General features: G+C 40.4%; 1 protein-coding gene across 1 annotated transcript in view; it reads right to left on the bottom strand.

Moving 5' to 3' along the window:
• vash2 (vasohibin 2) overlaps positions 1-24,834 on the bottom strand; it is a 66,772-nt gene that overhangs the window by 2,716 nt on the left and 39,222 nt on the right. The window contains exon 9 of the mRNA XM_079572799.1: positions 13,158-13,276. Within this exon, the coding sequence (XP_079428925.1) occupies positions 13,158-13,276 (119 nt within the window). The remainder of the gene's footprint in view (positions 1-13,157; positions 13,277-24,834) is intronic.

The following is a 24,834-nucleotide window of genomic DNA, read 5'->3' as shown; positions in this document are numbered from 1 at the left end:
GACCCACTGAAAATGGTTCTGTTTAACATTATATATGACCCAGTGGGATGTTCTGACATTTTTAAAATACCGACACCATCTCTCACATTTTTAGATACTTTAACAGGTATTTGATCTCTTATTTGCACAATAATATTTCTCAAAATCATCTTGGGGGCCTGGGCCTGACGTTGCCGACCCCTGCACTAGGGGGCGGCATCGCAGCAATATCAGCGCCTGCCATGAGGCCAAAGAGAAGTGCTTTTCAATATTCCCATTGGGCGAGACATGGGCGAGACGCTGCAGGTGAATAAAGGGGAGACAAATATCAGTTTGTAACTTTTGCTGTAGATTAATGACATCATCAAAATCATCTATACTTTCAGCAACAAATGGACAGATTTACTTTTTACTTTGGAGTAAAATACAGATCCTCAGACTCTCCTTAAAGGGATATTTCAGGATTTTTGACATAGGGCCTCATTTCCTAGTTATCCAGAGTGTTGCTGGTACCTGGAGATATTTTTTTTTTTGTAATTTATGCAGTTCTTATACTTGAAGAGTTTCGTGGCTAATGCAAGGCTAGTGCATGTCTATGGTATCAGCTAGCCTGCATTAAAAACAGCCTGACCCGCTCCACAGAGCACCTGAGGCAAATCACTTATAACACCAGACTAACCATATAAATGTTCAAACATAAGAACTGCATGAATTACAAAAAAACATATCTCCAGAAATCAGCAACACTCTGGATAACGAGGAGATGAGGTCCTATGTCAGAAATCCTGAAACATCCCTTTAAGGTCAGCACTGATGCTGCTGTTTCTGACGCTCTGAAGTGTCGCCGTGTGTGATGACGGTGGAAAGTGCAGCTCTGACAGTTCTGCAGCTTCAGCTCAAACTAAAGTTAATCCTCTCAGCTCCGCCACACTCTCCCTCCTCTCTCTCCATGTCTACTCTCTCTCTCTCTCTCTTTACTCTCTCTCCATCTCTTTACTCTCTCTCTCTCTCCATGTCTTTACTCTCTCTCTCTCTCTCTTTACTCTCCCTCCTCTCTCTCCATCTCTTTACTCTCTCTCTCTCCATCTCTTTACTCTCTCTCTCTCCATGTCTTTACTCTCTCTCTCTCCATCTCTTTACTCTCTCTCTCTCCATCTCTTTACTCTCTCTCTCTCCATGTCTTTACTCTCCCTCCTCTCTCTCCATGTCTTTACTCTCTCTCTCTCTCTCTCCATCTCTTTACTCTCTCTCTCTCTCCATGTCTTTACTCTCTCTCTCTCTCTCTTTACTCTCCCTCCTCTCTCTCCATCTCTTTACTCTCTCTCTCTCCATCTCTTTACTCTCTCTCTCTCCATGTCTTTACTCTCCCTCCTCTCTCTCTCTCTCTTTACTCTCTCTCTCTCTCTCTCCATCTCTTTACTCTCTCTCCATCTCTTTTCATCTCTTTACTCTCTCTCCATCTCTTTTCATCTCTTTACTCTCTCTCTCTCTCTCCATCTCTTTACTCTCTCTCCATCTCTTTTCATCTCTTTACTCTCTCTCTCTCTCTCCATGTCTTTACTCTCCCTCCTCTCTCTCTCTCTCTCTCCATCTCTTTACTCTCTCTCTCTCCATCTCTTTACTCTCTCTCTCTCTCTCTCTCTCCATCTCTTTACTCTCCCTCCTCTCTCTCTCTCTCCATCTCTTTACTCTCTCTCTCCATCTCTTTACTCTCTCTCTCTCTCTCTCTCTCTCCATGTCCTTACTCTCTCTCTCTCCATCTCTTTACTCTCTCTCTCTCTCTCTCTCTCTCCATCTCTTTACTCTCCCTCCTCTCTCTCTCTCTCTCCATCTCTTTACTCTCTCTCTCCATCTCTTTAATCTCTCTCTCTCTCCATCTCTTTACTCTCTCTCTCCATCTCTTTACTCTCTCTCTCTCTCTCTCTCTCTCCATGTCCTTACTCTCTCTCTCTCCATCTCTTTAATCTCTCTCTCTCTCCATCTCTTTACTCTCTCTCTCCATCTCTTTAATCTCTCTCTCTCTCCATCTCTTTACTCTCTCTCTCCATCTCTTTAATCTCTCTCTCTCTCCATCTCTTTACTCTCTCTCTCCATCTCTTTACTCTCTCTCTCTCTCTCTCTCTCTCTCCATGTCCTTACTCTCTCTCTCTCCATCTCTTTACTCTCTCTCTCTCTCTCTCTCTCTCCATGTCCTTACTCTCTCTCTCTCCATCTCTTTACTCTCTCTCTCTCTCTCTCCATCTCTTTACTCTCTCTCTCTCTCTCTCTCTCTCTCCATCTCTTTACTCTCTCTCTCTCTCCATCTCTTTACTCTCTCTCTCTCTCCATCTCTTTACTCTCTCTCTCTCTTCATCTCTTTACTCTCTCTCTCTCTCTCTCCATCTCTTTACTCTCTCTCTCTCTTCATCTCTTTACTCTCTCTCTCTCTCTCTCCATCTCTTTACTCTCTCTCTCTCCATCTCTTTACTCTCTCTCTCTCTCCATCTCTTTACTCTCTCTCTCCATCTCTTTACTCTCTCTCTCTCTCTCTCTCTCTCTCTTCATCTCTTTACTCTCTCTCTCTCTCCATCTCTTTACTCTCTATCTCTCTCCATCTCTTTCCTCTCTCTCTTTCATTACTCGCCGCGACGCTTTGAAGCTGCATCAGAGGAACTTGCTGATCCACAAACTGTCATCTCCTCTGACAGATCATTTCCGCGGCTCTTTTATAAACGAGCCTCGGCGGTGTTTGCACTTCAGGGTCATCTGCCATTTCAGACTTTATTCATTTTAATCACAGACGGAGTCATTTCTGCCTCGCTAATGCATTAGGGTTTGTGTAAAGGCAGCAGCACGGCCAATTTAACGCTTTTTAACGGCACAAAAGCAAGAAGTCTGTTCAGACGCAGCATGAAATCCAACAGAGGTGTGTGACCACGGGAACTTCAGAGCAAAAAATGTTAACTGTTTCAGGCAAAACTGCAGCTGAATGTGTTTTAGATTGTGTTTTTATATTTCTAATGAAGCAATGTCATTATTCACCAAGAAATGTAGGCTTAATACAAGTTTAAATCCTGTGTAATGCTTTGAAATAAAATGTAAAATACTGCGGCTCGTAACAATATGCTAATGCTAACGACAACTACAGTAATACAATAAAACTGGCCAAGTATTTGTTTTTACAGAATTATTTTTTTTAATGACATTTTTGGCCGATTTAACATCCCAAAATATCGGCATCGGCCTTAGAAAAACCGGTCGGCCTCTAAAAAAAACATTCATAATGGCTGTGTCTGAATGTCCTCGTCCCTGACCCCTCATTCACTACATAGGCCCGCACTATATATTCAACTATATAGTCACTGATTCTGTTGGCGATTCGGACACAAGCCACGACTTTCTCCGAGCTGCGGCTGCAGATATGTTTTTTATTTTTTTATTTTATCAGAATTTATTTATTGTTACAAAGTTTTTTTTTTTAATGAAATAGAACGACTGTTTTTGGCACTTTTACAGGTGTTTTATTTGACATTTAAAGAGGGGGTGTTCTGCTTTTTTCAATCACATAGCACCAGTCTATATCACACTACAATGATGACAAACCTTCTGTTGGTCTGTAAATGCAGTAAATTAGAATAACTGCCTTGTATAAAATGTCTCTCTCAAAATGGCTGTAGTGAATGTCTTGAAATAGGCCTCTGTCTCTTTAAGAACCTCTGAGCCTTTAGACACGCCCCCTCCATACGCTGTCTGTGGCATCAGTGGGGAGGGGGTTCTGCTGAGGAGCAGTGGTTGGTTACTCGGCTGGTGACGAAAGGATCGGGGCGTCTCCAGGCGGTCGAGGCGTTCCCAGAAGGAATCAGGCGTTTTATCCCTAAAATGGCCGCCATCAGAGTTTTTACAGATGACTCAAAAATACGTGAATGTGCCAAGGCAACACTTCAGGCATGTTTTTAATGAGGGAATGACATAATAACATGATGTAAAGCTTGAAAAAGTCCATTTTGCATAATACACCCCTTTAAATCAAAATTAAAACTATCATCCCAAAAAAAAATAAAACAATTACTCCAGCGTTAGCTCAAAGATGTGCAGAAAGTAGGTCAGGCCGGTGTCCGAAGCGCCAGCAGATTGCTGAACTCGCTAAACTCTGGGAATAAAGTATTTCTGTGATAAAGACCACACTCAAGACAGTGGAATATTTATGGATAAATACGAGTCAGATACTTTATATTTAACATGGATTTGACATGAATGGCTTGGATTATTCGAGAGGAAGCTATGGGTCATTTAGCTCGAGCTAAAGGTTAGCAGCTAACGTTAGCATCTTTTCACTGTAACCGTTTATATTTAGGTCGTTTATTCCTGAGAAATACAAACACACGACTGACACAGCTGATTTACTTCAGTCGTGTTGTTTAGTTCAAAGACCTGTCTCTGTCAGGCTCTTCTCCGACTCTCGCAATGCATTGTGGTCTATATTGACCCGTTTAGTGACCATCGATGCTCACTACTTTTCGAAATGCATTGTGGGAGTGCACTACCTTTTTCACATTCGGACACCCCTACAACATGTGATCACTATATAGTGACTATATAGTGACTATATAGTCACTATAGGGAATAGTGCGGACATTCGGACACAGACTCCATTTTGACTTGTGTTTCTTTGTGTTAAATTTGTTAACATCTAAAAATAGTGAGAAGCTTCCTCCCCCTTTGTGTGACGCGCTGTATCTGCACTGTGTATTGTGGTAACTATGGCAACCGTCAAAACGCCGAACAATGGAAGTGGTTTGTGGTTAATGTCTCTGCAACGGCTCGACCTGTCCTCATGAAACAAAAACTGCCACCAAGTCCGACGTCTTCTCTCTCTCTCTCAGCACATAAGGTCACATGACTGTCGATATTTTCCGATCTCGAATGTCGTGAATCGGCCGATTGAGCGTGTTAACCTCTTAACTCCCGCCTGAACCCAGAGCATTTTCTCCAGTTCAGCTTTACCCAAATCCTGTAGGCCAGTGTAACGCCTCATTTGAAAGCTAAGATCTACAAAACTCATCTAAATGGATCTTTTTCCTCACGTCATCAGATTTTTTTTCCATCTTTTTTTCATTTTTTTAAATACATTTTTTGTCTTTTTTATTTTTTTTTTAACATTTTTTGTCACATGTTTGTCACATTTTTTGTCTTTTTTGGTCACTTTTTTGTCTTTTTTTAAATCTTTTTTTGATCATTTTTAAATATTTTTTGTCACATTTTTGTCATTTTTCCGTCACTTTTTGGTCAAAGTTTTCTCACTTTTTTGTCAATTGTTTTTAATCAATTTTTTGTCATTTTTTCCATTTTTTGTCACATTTTTTGTTATTTTTTTTTGTCATTTTTTTGTCACATTTTTTGTTATTTTTTTGTTATTTTTTGTCATTTTTTGGTCATTTTTTGTCATTTTTTGTCATTTTTTTGTCAAAGTTTTCTCACTTTTTTGTCAATTGTTTTTAATCATTTTTTTTTTCATTTTTTGTCCAATTTTTGTTCAATTTTTTAGTCATTTTTTGTCATTTTTTTGTTGTCATTTTTTTGTTGTCATTTTTTGATATTTTTTGTCACATTTTTGTCACATCTTCATCATTGTTTTCATCTCAGTGCTGTCGCTAAACTGGAGAGAATGTGCTCGGTTCAGGCGGGAGTTAAGGGGTTAAAGTGCAGTTCCTCCTCCACAGCCGCAGATTACAGCCTCTTACTGTCTCGAGTGCACAGAGTGTCAGCGTGTTGTGTCAGATCAGAGCTGATAACAGTAATACAGCCCGGTCTAAAAGCGTACGGGGCTTTTTCTACAAGCTGCAATAAAACACGAGTCATAAAACCGAGTACTTTAAAAACCACTGCACATTTGAGCTTCAGAAGAGTCGGATGAAGAGAGTTCCCGACAGATGTGGCTCTTGTTCCACAACACGTTTCCCCCACGATCTGCCCCAGTTCTTCTGCCACCTTCACTCAGCGCTTCAGGAGTCGTCAGTGGCAGAGCTGAGTGTCGCGCGACTCTGCAGACTGCAGGTCCGAGCCGCCCTCTTCCTCTTTTCCTTCCCTCCCCCGCGCTCACCCTCTGAACCCTCACCGTGAGCTTCCAGACTCCACGCTGTGTTGGAGAAAACCTTTGCAGCTCACAGTCGGATGCTCCAGTGGTTTAAAAAGACAGTCCTGATTTGAAAGCTCAGACCTCTAGGCAAAGGGGCTGCACTAGCACGGACTGTTTGGGGACAAAGGCTGGTAATTGTGGAAGTGACAGAGTTCATATATTTATTTCGAATCTGGGTTTAGTTTAAGATTTGGCAACGATATGTGAGGGGCTCATTCTGGTTTCTGATTAGAGAAACCAATGTCTTAAGATTTAACAACCATTTAACCTGTTCTCTGCCACCTTAGGGTTAGGGTCATTGTTAGGGTCAGGTTTAGGGTCAGACTAACCATATAAATGTCTGTGTCCATAGAATCATGTTTGGAATATAACTGACCTGCATCACATGAATGATCGCATTTTGAGGGACTATTTTCTAGCAGATCACTCCGCCGCCGCGTAGCTTAAACAACCACAAAGCTGATGCTGCTCAAATATAAGTTATTTTAAATTATTCTATGGACACAGACATTTATATGGTTAGTCTGGTGTTATAAGTGATTTGCCTCAGGTGCTCTGTGGAGCGGGTCACACTGTTTTTAATGCAGGCTAGCTGATACCATAGACATGCACTAGCCTTGCACTAGCCTAGCGCCACGAAACTCTTCAAACATAAGAACTGCATGAATTACAAAAAAAAATATCTCCAGAAATCAGCAACACTCTGGATAACTAGGAAATGAGGCCCTATGTCAACAATCCTGAAACATCCCTTTAATATAGAAGCTGCAGTTACACGTATGACCTGAGGTGGCAGTAGTGAGTATAAAATGGCCAACTTGAATCTAGTCTCTTTAAAATGGACACATCACGCAAAATGTACGTTCTCGAGGTTAAACCATGTTTTCACGTTGTTCCCTCAAAGACAGACCTGCAGTAGTATTTCACCTCATTCACGCTGTTTTGAGTTCTCCTCAAAGTAAATCCCACAAATTTAGCTGTTTCCTCTTCTACGGTGCCAGCGCCTCGTTCTGTACTTCCTGATTACAGTCATTGTTCAAACCCAAAACTGTCTGCCACATTTTTAAAGCCCATAATCTATCTATCTATCTATCTATCTATCTATCTATCTATCTATCTATCTATCTATCTATCTATCTATCTATCTATCTATCTATCTATCTATCTATCTATCTATCTATCTATCTATCTATCTATCTATCTATCTATCTATCTATCTATGTATGTATGTATCTATCTATCTATGTATCTATCTATGTATCTATCTATCTATGTATCTATCTATCTATCTATCTATCTATCTATCTATCTATCCATGTATCTATCTATGTATGTATGTACGTATGTATCTATCTATCTATCTATCTATCTATGTATCTATCTATCTATCTATCTATCTATCTATCTATCTATCTATCTATCTATCTATGTATCTATCTATCTATCTATCTATCTATCTATCTATGTATCTATCTATCTATGTATCTATCTATCTATCTATCTATCTATCTATCTATCTATCTATCCATGTATCTATCTATGTATGTATGTACGTATGTATCTATCTATCTATCTATCTATCTATCTATCTATGTATCTATCTATCTATCTATCTATGTATCTATCTATCTATCTATCTATCTATCTATGTATCTATCTATCTATGTATGTATCTATCTATCTATGTATCTATCTATGTATCTATCTATCTATCTATCTATCTATGTATCTATCTATCAATGTATCTATCTATGTATGTATCTATGTATCTATCTATCTATCTATGTATGTATCTATGTATCTATCTATCTATCTATCTATCTATCTATGTATGTATCTATGTATCTATGTATCTATCTATCTATCTATCTATCTATCTATCTATCTATGTATCTATCTATCTATCTATCTATCTATCTATCTATGTATCTATCTATCTATGTATCTATCTATGTATCTATCTATCTATGTATGTATCTATCTATCTATGTATCTATCTATGTATCTATCTATCTATCTATCTATGTATCTATCTATCTATGTATCTATCTATCTATCTATCTATCTATCTATCTATGTATCTATCTATCTATGTATCTATCTATGTATCTATCTATCTATGTATGTATCTATCTATCTATGTATCTATCTATGTATCTATCTATCTATCTATCTATGTATCTATCTATGTATGTATCTATCTATCTATGTATCTATCTATCTATGTATCTATCTATGTATGTATGTACGTATGTATCTATCTATCTATGTATGTATCTATGTATGTATCTATGTATCTATCTATCTATCTATCTATCTATCTATCTATCTATCTATCTATCTATCTATGTATGTATCTATCCATCTATCCATCTATCCATCTATACATCTATCTATCTATATATCCATCTGCCTGTTTTGTCCTCGTGCTGGGCGTCTCTTCTGGACTCTGCTGACTGCTGGTTTGTCTCAGGAGGAAGCTGCTCTTCTTCCTGGTTCAGTTCAGAGTCTGTTCTTTGTTTTTCTCTGCTCTCACTGAGGCCGAGTTTAGTCTTGGTTTAGTTCTGCTTCAGTCCAGACCTAGATCCCGGTTTCGTCTCGATTTAGAAACGTTTTAATCCCGGTTTCCCCCGAGTCCACGTGAACAAGAACAAGGAGACGCTGACGACGAGATGGAGAGGAAATAAACAAAGCTCTGACCCTTTAGCAGTGACTTTAAACTATTCTAAACTCTGTATGTTTTTTTAGTCTGGGAAATGTTGCTTTGATGAAATGAGCGCTGCTACTCACCCACGTCCCACTGCGGCTGCTTCGCTCAGACCAGCAGCTCTCAGCCCGGGCGACTTTTGCCCCACACTGTCAGGTTTCAGTTCCTCTTTTGCAAAGAACTCGCCACGAACCACAAAAAGTCACTTCCTGTTTTGAACAGACTGTTTGGACCAGTGGTTTTAAACTAGTGCGGCCATTTTCTGTTTTATAAAGCTAGATGACAGGAGCCTTGTTCAGGAATGACACTGCTGGACTATTTACAAAAACTATGATCTCAAACTCAAAGGTTTTGTTGTGTGGAGTTTTCTTTTGGTGTTATTTCCTGCCTCTGTTTGATGAAACATTTGTAAATCATAAGAAATGAAGTGGTACATTGTGACAAAAAAGGTCAGGCTATAATATTTAGTTGTAGCTCATGAATTCTACTTTTTAGAATCTGTTCTAATTTTTATCCTATTTATATTCATTTTTATTTCCTTATTGTTATAATTCTGCTCCTTTAAGATTTTTGCTTTTACTTATTGTACATAAGTTTCCTCTTTTTTTTTTTTTACTACTTAACTGGTTGCACATTTCCTGTCTGTTTTGCACAACCTGAGTGATCTTATCTAAATGTCGAATGTCAATTTCTCCCGTTGTGAGATCAATAAAGCATTATCTTAAAAAAAAAAAACCCTGCAACAACGTGACAAAAATGCCCCAAAAAAAGAAGAAAGAAAGAAATACAAAAAAAAGAAAAAGGAAGAAATGCAAAAAAAATTCAATAAAATAAATGCAAAAAAAAGGGACGAAAAAACATACCAAAACGTGACAACGTGACAAAAATAAGAAATAAAGGGGGGGAACGCAAACAAATTACAAAAAACTTACAAAACGTGACAAAAATGCCCAAAAAAGAAAGAAATGCAAAAAAAGGAAAAAAGAAAGAAATGCAAGAAAAAATTAATAAAATAAATGCAAAAATAGTGACAAAAAAAAATACAAAAACATGACGACGTGACAAAAATGCGAAAAAAGGGGGAAGAAAAGAAAGAAACGCAAAAAAATGTACAAAAAAATGTACAAAAAGCCTACAAAACGTGACAACAACGTGACAAAAATGCCCAAAAAAAGAAAGAAATGCAAAAAAGAAAAAAGAAAGAAATGCAAAAAAAGAAAGAGAGAAAGGCAAAAAAAAATCCATAAAATAAATGCAAAAAAAAGTGACAAAAAAAATACTAAAACATGACAACGTGACAAAAATGCCCCAAAAAAGAAAGAAATTTAAAAAAAAAAAGAAAAAGGAAAGAAAGAAATGCAAAAAAAGAAATAGAAATAAAGAAATGCAAAAAAAGAAATAGAAATAAAGAAATGCAAAAAAAAAATCAATAAAATAATGCAAAAAAAAGTGACAAAAAAAAATACAAAAACATGACGTGACAAAAATGCGAAAAAAGGGGGGGGAAAAGAAGCGCACATTTTTTTTTACAAAAAACCTACAAAACGTGACAACAATGTGACAAAAATGCAAAAAGTAAAAAAAATAAAACAACAAAAATCAGAGAAAATCAGTGATGAAACAGCAACAAAAACACTTAAAAAAATTTGACAAAAATGCGGCGACAACGTCACAGAAAAGCTACGATCACAAGATTTTAGATTTGGGTAAAGCGGAACCGGAGAAAATGGGCTCGGTTCAGGTTAAAGTGCTTCATTTGCCGATTTGTTGAGGGAAAAACCGAGTCATTCAGGATTTGTTCAGTTGATCTGATTCTTTGGGCTCATGGTGTTTCTGAACCGAGACCGGACCAGCGATCATCTCTAAATCCTCCTGGAGCCTGAGGGCCCGAGTGGAAGGGCCGGAGTTAACCCTGTCCTGCAGTGTTTGTTTTGTTGTGACGGTAACTCAGAGAAACACTCGGCCGACACGTGGAGCTCGTGACCCGGCGGCTCTGTCAGCTGCTCGCTCTCGTTACTGTCTCTGGGCTAAGCTTTGTTCCTGTTTTTGTCAGCTTTAAAATCGGACCGACTCGTGTTTCTACATTTAAATTTTGTATTTACAGGTCTGTCATTTACAGACGTCATGAGTGAGACTGATCTGTGAGTGAATGGACCGGCCCTGGAGCCTGAGCAGCTGCAGACGGTGGAAGGTCGACCTGAGCCTCACATGGAGACGGAAAAACGCCTTTTAGAAAAACAGCCTTTTCTCGATCTGTGGAACTCGTTTCCTGTTGAGTCAAAATCTTTGACAGGATTTGACAGAATCATGATGTGCAGCAGCTGAGCTCATGTTTACTGTTATGTCTCTGTCTTCTTCTGTACAGTCTTTTGTAACCATTTTGCATTGAAAAGACCTTATATTTGGTTGTATAAGCTACGCAGCGGCGGAGTGATCTGCTAGAAAATAGTCCCTCAAAATGCGATCATTCATGTGATGCAGGTCAGTTATATTCCAAAAATTATACTATCGACACAGACATTTATATGGTTAGTCTAGTGTTAAAAGTGATTTGTTTCAGGTGCTCTGTGGAGTAGGGCTGTGCAATTAATCGAAATTCGATTACAATTTCGATTATTACACTAAACCTGGGGTGCCCAAAGTGGGGCCCGCGGGCCAAATTTGGCAAAATTGGGGGCACTGTTTCGCTCCTTTCGAAAAGTTAAGGAAACACTGTTGTGATGTCTAGGTTTTTATCAGAGAGTTGTAGCATCAACTTTCCCAGTTTTCCAACTTTTATTGCAAAGGTTGTTGACATTAACAAAGGTGGGTGTTAAAAATGTACTTATAAAATAATTAATGCTGAACTGACACTTTCAAAATGATCTAATAGGGCATTTTCTTTGAGTTACTAAATGAATGGGGCAAAGTCACTGTAGGTGCTGCAGATACAGGTGTTGTTGTTGTTGACATTTTGCACTATATTTCTACAGTTGTTGATTTTGTTCAAGGCTGCTTTTTGCAAAGCAGACTTGCATTATTTCATGGCGCTGGGATTATTTTCCCTTCGCATTTCACGTGCCGTGGCTCATGCTTTTGTCTGACGTAGAAAACAAACGGTGCTGTGTGATGATGGCATCAGGCCGCGCTGCTCAGTTTACTTGTGCAGGTGTGAGGGCTGGCCAGCAGGGGGCAGGTGTGAGGGCTGGCCAGCAGGGGGCAGGTGTGAGGGCTGGCCAGCAGGGGGCAGGTGTGAAACTGATACCTCTCCTTAATCGAGGCGAACTTGAAATCATTTGTACTTTTATGACTGTTCAGAAAAGCTGTTTTTTTTAATTAATAACTATATAAATAAAATAAAGACTTTTTTTTAGAGGCAACAAATAATCGTTTGAATAATCGTGATTTTGTTCATGACTAAAATAATCGTGATTATTATTTTTTCAATAATCGAGCAGCCCTACTGTGGAGTGCGTAAGACTCTTTTTAATGCAGGCTAGCTGATACCATAGAAATGCACTAGCACTAGCCTTGCACTAGCCTAGCACTACAAAACTCTTCAAATATAAGAACTGCATGAATTACAAAAAATAATATCTCCAGAAATCAGCAACACTCTGGATAACTAGAAAATGAGGCCCTATGTCAAAAATCCGATTCATCAGATTTTTTTTTCCATCATTTTTTTGTTGGGTATGGGTAACTCATTTTTCTAACTTTTTTGTCATTTTTTCGTAAATTTTTTATCACATTTTTGTCATTTTTTTGTCATTTTTTGTCACATGTTTTGTCATTTTTTCGTAAATTTTTCGTCATTTAAAAAAAAAAAATGGTCACATTTTTTTTTAATTTTTTTGTCACATTTTTATCACATTTTTGTCACATTGTGTCACATTTTTGTCATTTTTTCGTCATTTTTTAATCAAATTTTTGTCATTTTTTGGTCATATTTTTGTCAATTTTTCGTCACTTTTTTGTCACATTTCCATAACTTTTTTCGTCTCAGTTTCGTTGCTATTTTCACAGCTTTTTCCCAGAAGCTTTTGGACTGGGCTAAAGCCAAACTGGAGAAAATGTGCTCGGTTCAGGTGGGAGTTAAGGGGTTAAAGTGTTGCTATGAGGCGTTAGCTTGAATTCGGCAGAAACAACAGCAGATATTGTCCTCGATTCGTAGCTTATACTGTTTTAGTTCAAGCCAAGGGTTTATTGTTTTGCTCTTCACCTCGTTGAATATGACTGATTTTTTTAGAGGGCCAAAAGTCTCGGGCCGATTTTTTCTGCCAGTCCCGCCCTGCTGCTGTGACCAATCAGAGACCAGGTCGAGCAGAAAGAAGGAAGTGCTAGTCCCTAAAGCACATGTAGATATAAATGACGTACGATTTGTCTCTGCGCGTGGCCCGTCGCTGTGGGCTGGAGCTCTGCCGTCGCCGTGGAGACAGGGACTTCCCCCGGCAGCGCTCTTTGACGGGAGACTGAGCGCTCGACGACTTCAGGATCTGCAAACACAAAAACATTACTGTAAAACTGAACGTGGGGGTCGAGAGGGAGGGAGGAACCGCTTTGATCATAAACTCTGTGAGATCATTCCTTCTGTGTGGGCGAACAGAGCGAGAGCAGAGTCATCACGCAGACGTCACGCCGAGAGGGAAATGAGGAGGAACAAAGTTTTCAGGCGAAAAGTGGCGACAGGAAACAGAGGCACAGCTGCAAGAGGAAACCGCAAACACAAGAAACTGTCAGTCGATCGTTTGTTATTACGGATCACTGAGCTTTTCTTCAGTAAAACATCCTCGGTCACATGACTTTATGTGACTTTATATAAACAACTCACAACATAGATCTGATCATTACAGCCTGTGTGGGACAAAGTCACCCGTACATCATATGGACTAAAATGGAGGAATTAACAGTATTTTGCAAATGTAGCTCCAATATTAAGAAATAAGGGGGGGGGAAATGTTATTGGAAAAAGGTTAAAAAAAAAAGTTTAAATAAATAAATACATTCAAAAAAAGGAAAAAATAAAAAAAATAAAGAACAGGATAAAAGGAAAAACAACGGGGAAAAGAATAATACAAAAAAGAGTGAAAAAATATATTAAAAAAAAAAATTAAAAAAGGGGGGAAAAAAAATTAAAAAAAGGGAAAAAAAATATAATATATTATATATTTTATTTAAAGGAAAAAAGGGAACAAAAAAAAGTAGAAAAACTTGGGGAAAAAATTGAGAAAAATGTAACATTTTTTTGATGAACTTATTATTTTCAAAGTGACTGCTCTAAAATGAACTGGTTTACTCCTTTAGACCTGGTTTAGTTCCTGTTTTAGACCTTAGTTAGTGGTTTACTTGTTTACACCTGGTTTGATTCAAATGAGAAAAAAAAAACTGCACATTAAACTCTTTTCACATTTTACAACGTATACTTTTTACATATGTTATCAGACACTTTTACTTTTGTATCTGCACTTTTACTTAAGCAAGAATATTGAGAACTTCTTCTGCAATTGGAAAAAAAATGGCAAAAAATCTTTTAAAAATGTAGAAAAAAATTGGAAAAAAGGAGGAAAAATTGTGGGGGAAAAAGTTTAAAAAATGTGTAATTAATTAGAAAAATATGGAGGATATTGAGAAGAAATCTGGAAAATGTTCAAAATATGGAAGAAAAAAACTAAAATAAATAGGGGAAAAAAAGGCAAAATACAGGGTTGTATTTTTTACATTTTTCTCATGTTTTGTAAAAGTATCTTCATCATAGTTATTGAGAAAGTCCCCAAAATATTTAAACATTCATTTTTCTCAATATCTGCCTAATTTGGCGTTTACAACAGTTTAGTGGCGACTTGAATGTGGCTTTGATTAAAACAGTTATGAAGCCTAGGCGTTAATTCAACCTGGGAGACGATTTTCAGCCAATGATCGCTTCCGAGAGGGCCACACCTCCACCTCAGGCATCAGCGTAAGAGCCGCACCTCCATAGCAGCCAATCATCGCCCTCGGTCCCGCTTTTAAGCCCCAGCAATCATGGTTCGTTCGCTTCCCATCTGTGCTGCGACCCGCCTCCACCCCATCTCCACCTCTTCCATCCACGGCTTCTCCCTGCTGCAGCTTCACGGGTCTTCCATACCACCACCAGTGTCCAGGCTCCGGGCGAAGGCATCCCTAACTACAAGCTGTTTATCCATACTGACTTTCATACATCGATGTCACCGCCGGGGTCTGATCGCCAAAACTAATATACATGTCAATAACTCTTCCTAATCACCGCTTTCGTCTGTTTGAGTCTATCCAGGTTGAATTCTCCTCCGGGCGTCCCATGAACCATCGATCCATTGACTCCGCTGGTGTTTATGGGAGGAATGTGAAGCCTGGCGAGTCGTTCATCACTCATTATCTTTATTTAGCCTCGACAGACGGCTCCGCTCGGGGACAGCTGCTCCGGACTCCAACAGAGCGACACCAGGGAAAACACAAACATCACAGACATACGGTTCCAGATTCAGACAGAAGAGTGTAAGACGTGGAGGGCCTGGATCAGTGGTCAGTGCTCGTTCCACCAGGAAAACATCTGGACATTTTCTGTTTGGACATTTCTTTCCAAAACTGTGTCTCTCCCTTTGAGTCGTATCGGCACCTGCTCTGATTGAAATGATCACATGACATTCAGTTTGGAGAAAGAAATCGCCATAACAATATAATGACACCATATAGTGATCTAAACTCTCTTTAAGAGCTCCAAATATGCAGCAATCAAGGGTCAAGGTTAGAGGCAACTCTATACCAAAAAGATGAGAAAAAGAAGGAGAAGAAAAAGTAGGAGGAGAAGAGGAAGAAGTAAAAGAAGGAGGAGATCAGAAGAAGAGGAAGTAGAAGAAGAGGAAGAAGAAGGAGAAGTAGAAGAAGAAAGAGCAGGAGGAGAAGAAAAAGAAGCAGAAGGAGATGAAAAAGAAGGAGGAGAAGTAGAAGAAGTAGAAGAGGAAGAAGGAGGAGAAGAAGAAGTAGAAGAATAGAAAGAAGGAGGAGAAGAAGTAGAAGAAGAGGAAGAAGAAGGAGGAGAAGAAGTAGAAGAATAGGAAGAAGAAGGAGGAGAAGAAAAAGAAGCAGAAGGCGATGAAAAAGAAGGAGGAGAAGTAGAAGAAGTAGAAGAGGAAGAAGGAGAAGTAGAAGAGGAAGGAGAAGGAGGAGAAGTAGAAGAATAGGAAGAAGAAGGAGGAGAAGTAGAAGAAGAGAAAGAAGAGGAAGGAGAAGAGGTAGAAGAAGTAGAAAAAGAGGAAGAAGGAGGAGAAGAAGTAGAAGAAGAGGAAGAAGGAGGAGAAGAAGTAGAAGAGGAAGAAGGAGAAGTAGAAGAAGAGGAAGGAGAAGGAGGAGAAGTAGAAGAATAGGAAGAAGAAGGAGGAGAAGTAGAAGAAGAGAAAGAAGAGGAAGGAGGAGAAGAGGTAGAAGAAGTAGAAAAAGAGGAAGAAGGAGGAGGAGAAGAAGAAAAAGAAGCAGGAGATGAAGGAGAAGAAGAGAAAGAAGGAGGAGAAGTAGAAGAAAAAGAAGCAGAAGGAGAGGAAGTAGAAGAGGAGCAAGAACAAGGAGAAGACGGAGGAGGAGAAGGAGAAGAAGAAGTGGAAGAAAAACGTTATTAACCTCATCACCACCTCGCATCTTTCACAGATTAAATCAAAAAGTGCTAAAACAACCAAATCAAGAACAACTAATTACACAAATTAAAATAGAAACAATCGTCGGCCATTGTCAAATAAAAGCTCATCCGAAAAGAGTCCGATCTGCTTTTTAGTCGGACCTGCTCTGGTCATTCCACAGAAAACATAGACATGATACAGAACTGTGGACTAAAAGCACTAACCTTTAAAAGGACCGCGATAATATGAACAGACGTTTGGCATAATGAGCGACACTGACGATGCTTTTACAGATTCCCTCAGAGACAGACGGCTCTTTAATGCACCACGGAGTTTGTAAATGTGTGTGAGCGGAGAGTCTGACCTCCAGTGTTTGACGAGGAACTGAATCGACTCGTCTGCCAGAGAACCCGCCGACCTCGAGTTAAAGCAGCGGCTGATGTGGATCTACTGGATCTTTGTAAAAGAGTCTAATCCCACACGAGCTGCGAGAAACAGGAAATAATGTGTCAAGTCTAACAAAGTATCATTTATCTGTTATTTATTGAACGATATGTCGATACACATGCTTTTCAGTCATGTAACGTTTGTTGTTATGGCGGCCATTTTGAATACCGAAGTAGAATTATGCAGTACTACAACATGTACCGATATCTCTACTCAGGATGAAAATGAAAGACGACTGATTGACGGTGAATTTTTTTTCTTCAAGAAATTAAACAGTAAAAACACGGCTACGGAGACGCACGTCTCTGTGAAGAAACCAGTGAGTCAGTGTTTAAGCTGCTCAAGACGCTAGCATGCTACCGGTTAGCATTTAGCTTCAACAGCTCTGACCTCTCCAAGAGAAAGCCCTGAACCACAAACATCTAGCCTGGATACATGTGACAGAGGTCAGAGCTGTTACTGTAGTATTTCCTCAGTGGTCACAGATGTGAGCCACACATTTGTTTATCGTGTTGACAGTTGCTAACAGGTAGCATGCTAACGTCTTGAGCAGCTTAAACACTGACTCCGACTGAGACTCTGTCGACATGACAAACTGTAAAAATCACAGAGAAAGGTTTTCTGCTTCCTCTTTGATGTGTTCATTTAGTCTTCAGAGTGAAGCAGATCTTTAGTAAATCCTGCTGTAGCTCCACAGACAGAGCTGCTACGTCTGAGCCACATCTGCTGCTTTTATCACATAAACATTTGTCTCTGGGGCCGTGTTTTAACTGTGATCTTCTTGAGCAATGATCTAGAGAACATAAAAATGCCACTGTCATCAGTTGTCTTTCATTTTCATCCTGAGTAGAGATATTGTTACATGTTGTAGTACTGCATATACATGGGTATTCAAAATGGCCACCAGAACTATGCGTGATGTCATTTGAAACTAGGGCTGCTCGATTATAGAAAAAAATAATAATCACGATTATTTTAGTAATAATTAACGATTATTTGTTGCCTTGAAAAAAAAATCTTTATTTTATTTATTCATTTTTATTATTATTTTAAAAAACAACTATGGACTATATTTTCTTTGGACAATAATAATAATAATAATAATGCATTGGTTTTATCGCGCTTTTCTGGACACTCAAAGACGCTTTACATTGCACTATTCGTTCACTCCATACTCGGTGGTGGTAAGCTACTATTGTAGCCACAGCTGCCCTGGGGTAGACTGACGGAAGCGAGGCAACCAGTCTGCGCCATCGGCCCCTCCGACCACCACTCACTCACTCACGGATTACATTCGCTAGGCTTCCTGGTGTTACCAAACGGTCTCCCATCCAAGTACCGACCAGGCCCTTCCCTGCTTAGCTTCCAAGGTCTGACGGGATTGGGCAGAGCAAAGGCGGTATGACCACAATAAAAGCTTTTTTTTTTATATGCTCACGTTTCTAAACTAATCCTATAGGGACACCTGCCCCCTGCTGGCCAGCCCTCACACCTGTCCAACAGAGCCGCGCGGCCTGATGACATCATCACACAGCGCTAATGTTTTTATGTCAGACCAAAGCCTGAGCCTTTAGCTCGTGAAATGTGAAGGGAACAGAAACAATCATCTCAGTGGCATGAAATAATAAGAGTTTGTTTGAGCTCCGCTTATCTGCTCCTGAAGAAGAGTTTTAGACTTTTCTACTAAACAAAACCAGGGCCTGAGCAAAGGATGTCGAGGCTTCTAAAACAGCGGTTCTATCACATTGCTGGTGTTTCAGCCGATCAGACGCGTCACACAAACCGCGCAGGACGGACTTTTTGCACTTTGGATGGACGAGCGGGAGGGCATCCTTAATAATCGTTTGTTCTCGATTATGCTATTTTTGTGATCGTCTAGTGTAATAATCGAAATCGTAATCGAATTTCGATTAATTGCACAGCCCTATTGGAAACGCAATTACAGTAATTATCGAGACGGCCCTACAAGTCTAACAAGTAGAACATGCAAATGGACTAGCAGGGCTCATTTACACATGTATTTGTAACTTACAGAGCATTCTCTCTTCTACATTTCAGATCTGAGGCCCTAAAACTGGGATCCAGGACATTTCAATCGGTAAAGCTGCGACATGCCCCAGATACGGCTAAACGTTTAAATATAAGTTAGACTTTGGCGCCGTCTCTGCTCCACGTTGCCCATAACGAAAACACACCTGACAAAGTGCACACTGGAATCTGGGTCACGTTACATCACGTTACCGTCAGGCTGCAGGTCCATTATTTACCCCACACAACAGTGATCAAAGCACAGCAGCAGAGGCGGCAGAGGGAATAATGACGGGATATTACAGAAAAATGCAGAGACCATTAAAGAGAGGGTACCTGAGTTTCCTGTTGAAACTTTTTTTTTCATTTCTCGCTCTCACAATCCCTCCTGCATATCCAAATTGTTCAAGCCTCTATGTCCTAACCCTAGAGCTCCTGATCCTTAACCTTTCATGGGAGCGACTGTTAGATCTCTATGCAGTTAGTGAACTAGAGCTTCAGCAGCATTTGCCCAATTCGACCGTCCTTACCCAACTTCTTCTTTAAGGTTATTGGCAGACTGCAGGCAAACAGAAGCGCATGTCGCCCCCTACTGTATCGCATACGCAACAACATAGTGTCCAAATAAAGACACTTAAGGAGAAAAATCCAGATGAGCATCACATTTCCCTTCAGTGTTATTTTATTTCAACTGCTGTTTCATAAAGCTACAGTAGCAAATGATCCATGTGGCTTAAGTTTCTCCTAAATGGAGCAAAAGCACAAACTGCCTTCATTTAATCTGTTTAGGCGGCTCTTTAACACTGACGCGGCTCTTTAACACTGACCTGTGACTGAGCTGTGGGGACGACAACATGGATTTTGTCACTTATATAAAGTTTGGCTTGTGCAGAATCTTATTATTTTTATTATTAAACGTGCTCCTGTCAATCAACAGTGGTCGAGGGTGGGGTCGAGGGGGGTGGGGGGTTTGGCGCAGTGGCTTATGGGATGGCACATAGCTCCTAATCACTGGTTAGTTAGCACCAGAGGTCACTAGGCTAAAGTGGGTAAGATAGTTAGCACCAGAGGTCCCTATGCTAAAGTGGCTATGATAGTTAGCACCAGATGTCCCTATGCTAAAGTGGCTAAGATAGTTAGCACCAGAGGTCCCTATGCTAAAGTGGGTAAGATAGTTAGCACCAGAGGTCCCTATGCTAAAGTGGGTAAGATAGTTAGCACCAGATGTCCCTATGCTAAAGTGGCTAAGATAGTTAGCACCAGAGGTCCCTATGCTAAAGTGGCTATGATAGTTAGCACCAGATGTCCCTATGCTAAAGTGGCTAAGATAGTTAGCACCAGAGGTCCCTATGCTAAAGTGGCTAAGATAGTTAGCACCAGAGGTCCCTATGCTAAAGTGGGTAAGATAGTTAGCACCAGATGTCCCTATGCTAAAGTGGGTAAGATAGTTAGCACCAGATGTCCCTATGCTAAAGTGGGTAAGATAGTTAGCACCAGATGTCCCTATGCTAAAGTGGCTATGATAGTTAGCACCAGATGTCCCTATGCTAAAGTGGGTAAGATAGTTAGCACCAGATGTCCCTATGCTAAAGTGGCTATGATAGTTAGCACCAGATGTCCCTATGCTAAAGTGGGTAAGATAGTTAGCACCAGAGGTCCCTATGCTAAAGTGGCTATGATAGTTAGCACCAGAGGTCCCTATGCTAAAGTGGCTAAGATAGTTAGCACCAGAGGTCCCTATGCTAAAGTGGCTAAGATAGTTAGCACCAGAGGTCCCTATGCTAAAGTGGCTATGATAGTTAGCATCGAGGCTCCTTTTCCTAACTCCTTCCTAACTGACAGACCAATTTGGGAGCTTCTTATCATGGCGGACGGCACAAAAGTTATGTGTTTGGGCCAAAACATAAACTTTCACCTGGAAACAATAAATCACCAAATCTTCACAATGAAGTTTTCATTTTTGATTCACTGTTTCTCTATTGATAAGAAGTGACAAAGAAGAAGCAAAAGAAGGAGGAGATCGGAAGAAGAAGTGGAAGAAGAAGGAGGAGACGAAGACGTAGAACAGGAAGAAGAAAAAGGAGGGGGCAGAAGAAGAAAGAGAAGTAGAAGAAGTAGAAGAAGAGGAAAAAAGGAGGAGGAGAAAAAAAAGAACAAGAAGTGACATAAGGTATTTCAATATTACATTTTCAATATCTAAGTCCTGTGTGCTTTGGATATTAGTTTTAACAGGGTTTTTGTTTTCACTTAAATAGCTTATCAAAGAATTTAACAAGATGCAGAACTTCTGAAGAAATCTTTGAAACTAATACATCAACAAAATCAAATGTAAACATGGCTCTATCCATTATTTAGATTTTGTTGCTGAAATACAGAACACATTTTTACACTTAAAAAAAACATATTTTTACATGAAAACGTCAAATAAAGGAGAAGTTGCAATACGTTTTTTCCTCATATTCATGTCCGTAATCTCTAGCAAATGTTTCAAATTGACATCTCTACATTTTGATTTTTTCCCGATCCACCTGCAGCCTCTCGCCTTAAATCACATCTATTTATAATCGCCGTGCATTCTCTGGACACGCCCCTCTGTCTCCACGGAAACGGACAGCTGCAACCCACTGACCTACATGCAGAACATAACTACTACTACAGTACAGTACCACTTAATGGGGAGTAAAACTACCAGAGTTACATCAGATAATGGAACATTCCTCCCTGAGCCGTGGCCTGAATTAAACCTGACAGGAGGGAATCCCCGTCCGGAGCTGCACAAAAGAGCTTCTCATCGGCACAAGACCTACAGGACTGAACTGTGACAAACAAACACTTGTTCTATTTACAACACGTTCAAACAGCCACTAGAATACGCTGAAGAAGAGCGAGTACAAACATAAACACCAATCTGCAGGTTCATTGCCATGTTTTGTTTTGCAGAAGGATCCGTTTTACAAGCTGAGCCTCATGTTCTAACCAAACCCTGCAGAAACAGATAACTCTCACAGGTTTCATTCACAACTCAATGGGAAACCACACGGAGACTTCATGAAGGTCTCTGAGAGGTCTCTGTGGTCTTAAGCAGTTGTGCATTTCTGTGACGTCCCTGCAATGTCTCCGAGACCTGTTGGATACCAAGGGGATCTCAGAGAGCCGTATGGAGTCTCTCTGATCTCCCAGAAACGTCTCACAGGTTGAGGACAACGAATAGGGTTTGCAACGTTGCCTCAGCTGCTTAAGACCAGTGATGTACCTGAACGCGTTCATATTTTGGGCGAACGTGAACTGAACGCACAGTGTTACTGCCTGATGAACGAAACCATGAACGCGTTCATTCTGGTGTCTGTGAACAGCATTCCCGTCCTTTTTACATTCGTTCAATATGGTGCCAGATTTCATATATCTGTGATTAAAGACCGCGGATCAGTGAATGTAAAACCGGCCGTCAGAGTTTACCAGCGGCTCTAAACTCTGGTGGGTCCACAGTGTAGCTCGCGCTAGCCCCGCTCAGCCCCCGCGCCAACTGTGTCCAGTTCTGTGGCGGTGAACTCGGCTGTTTATGGCCCTGGCACATGCCCTGGCACACCGGTAACCAGCGGGTCCACACGGTGCCTCAGCAGCCACAGAGTGAGGTTACGAAGCGAGTTTCCCTTGTGTAACGTCTGTCGCTCCAAACTCCTCTGCTCCGCGGTGCCACTCATTTGCATAAAGCCACAATGTGGAGTTTCTTAACTACAAATTAGCTCCTAAAACAATCTTATTCACATGATTAATTTACCAAATTAACACACATGCAGGTGAATATTTGTAGCTTCATTTTCCACCAAGAATTTACCAATTAAACTTAAAAAAAAAATATATGATTAGCAAAGATATCCAAAGATATCCAAAATCCACTCATAAAACAGTGACAGGCTGACAAGACATAGCTTTAACACTAAGTGAGGATAATATTTTTAACTCATGGCTGAAGTCAACTTTCTCCAGCTCTACCAAGGTTGGCAAAAATGCATTTAAAAATGCATCAGATTGTTGCTTTATGAGCGGGGAAATATACGTCTCACCTTTTTCACCTCGATCTGTTTTCATCCCTGAATAACAGCTCGCAGCAAAAAAAAACTAAAAAACTATGAACTAGTTCATTTTCGGAACTATGAACGAACTATTAATTATATACAATTATGAACTATGAACAAACTAGTTCATTTTGAAATTTGTGAACTGAACTTTGAACTAGTTCATGTAGAAAATGAACTTTCCCAACACTGCTTAAGACCACGTAGACCTCTTGTAGACCTCTCGGAGACCTCTCGGAGACCTCTCGGAGACCATGCAGAGACTCGGCATGGAGGCAGAGGGCAGCCAGCCTGGTTTCTTCCGAGTGCTACAGTTTCCCCGTCCTCCGAGGTCATACCCGTCAGGACTGGCACCTGAACACTGTTTCATTGTACGCTTGTAGAATGACAATAAAGCACTTGCTTACTTAAACAGAACCTGCTCATTTTCACGGAGACTCCCCGGAGACTCGCCTCATTGCCAGAGGACGTATCAGAGACATCTCCATGACAAGCGGTGACTCTAGTCTCCAGGCTGGTGAGACAGAGCAATGAGTTGTGTGTTGCCCTCAAACACACAAGAATCCATCCGCCTTCATATTTAAACTTTTTTTTGGCTTTGTATCCTATATATTCTATGGGTTTATCCACCTTAAGATTTTTTGTTCTTTAGTTTTTTCAACTATTTTGGGGGGACAATTATTATGAATCTATGATCAGTATTGTTAAATTAAAAAGGCGATTGTGTGCTTTATTTCCACATTAATAGCGCACACAGAAAAGCTCACATGGTTATGCTAATTAAGGGGCGGGGCTCCCTCTGCCTCAGCGCAGTCTCACGTGTTCTTCCACCTGGCTCTAATGCAGTAAAGTGGATTTCTGGACTCTTCCTGGACTCTTTACGCTTCTAAGTGGACATAATGACTTGGGCAAACGAAGATGGCGGATCATGGCGATGTTTGGAATATTTATCAGCGTTTGTCTTCCTGCAACTTTTCGTTCTGCACACGGGACGTCCTTCATTCAACACAGCGCAGAGGCCAACCCGACTCCGCACAGCGGATGTGTTTCTGAACTGCTCTAAACTGAACCGCTCTAAACCTGGAGTTTAGGGGTAAGACACACGCGCTCCTCGTGAGGCGCGCAGTGGCCCGAGGGGCTTTACATCCGCAACGTATCTAGATTAAACCGATATGAGCGCGTAAAATCCGATGCATCTTATGTTTATGCTCTGAACTGCATCGATCTGTGGCTTCTCTGCCGACGCACTCGCATCTCTTGTGCGCAAATCGGTGTATCGATAAAAAAAACGGTTTTTCGTCCCATCCCTAATAGATACTGATTAATGGCGCGATGACGACGGCAGGGGCGGCCTGGCCATAGGTCCATTCTGGAGGAGCACAGAAGGGCTGCTGGCTTGAGGGCCACCAGCTTGCAAGGGGGTGCTGCTTCCCCGGCCTTGCAATTGCACAGTGAAGCAGCAAAAAAACAAAAAATCTCTATTCTAATTGTTTGAAAAGTTTATCTGAAATAAACGTGATGTGGATCTGTCTCTGCAGCTCAGGAGGGAATAATGTCCCAACTCTCTTTTTATCAAGGCTTAAGTGGGAATTCTGTAGCCTGGCATCCAGACTAATCTCCGATGTTTATTAATTAATAAACAGGAGACTAGTCTGGCGACCCTGTCGTAGAAAAGCTACTGCTTGAGGCGGGACTAATGTGCGCATAGCAGCCAATGAGAACATAGCGGATGTAATGACAGAAACAGCAACAAGAAAGTTGTATCATTGGGACATTAACAATGGCGCTCCTGCCACACGGAGTTCAGTAAATGACTTCTGTCGTTTATGTCAGAAAAACTTAAGAATACAAGCAAACCGGAGCATTACGTGAAGTGGT

The sequence above is a fragment of the Gobius niger genome, assembly GCF_951799975.1.
Source record: "Gobius niger genome assembly, chromosome: 15".
NCBI lineage: Eukaryota > Metazoa > Chordata > Actinopteri > Gobiiformes > Gobiidae > Gobius > Gobius niger.
The sequence above is the reverse complement of the archived record's forward strand: the minus strand, read 5'-3'. Positions and strand labels throughout refer to the sequence as shown.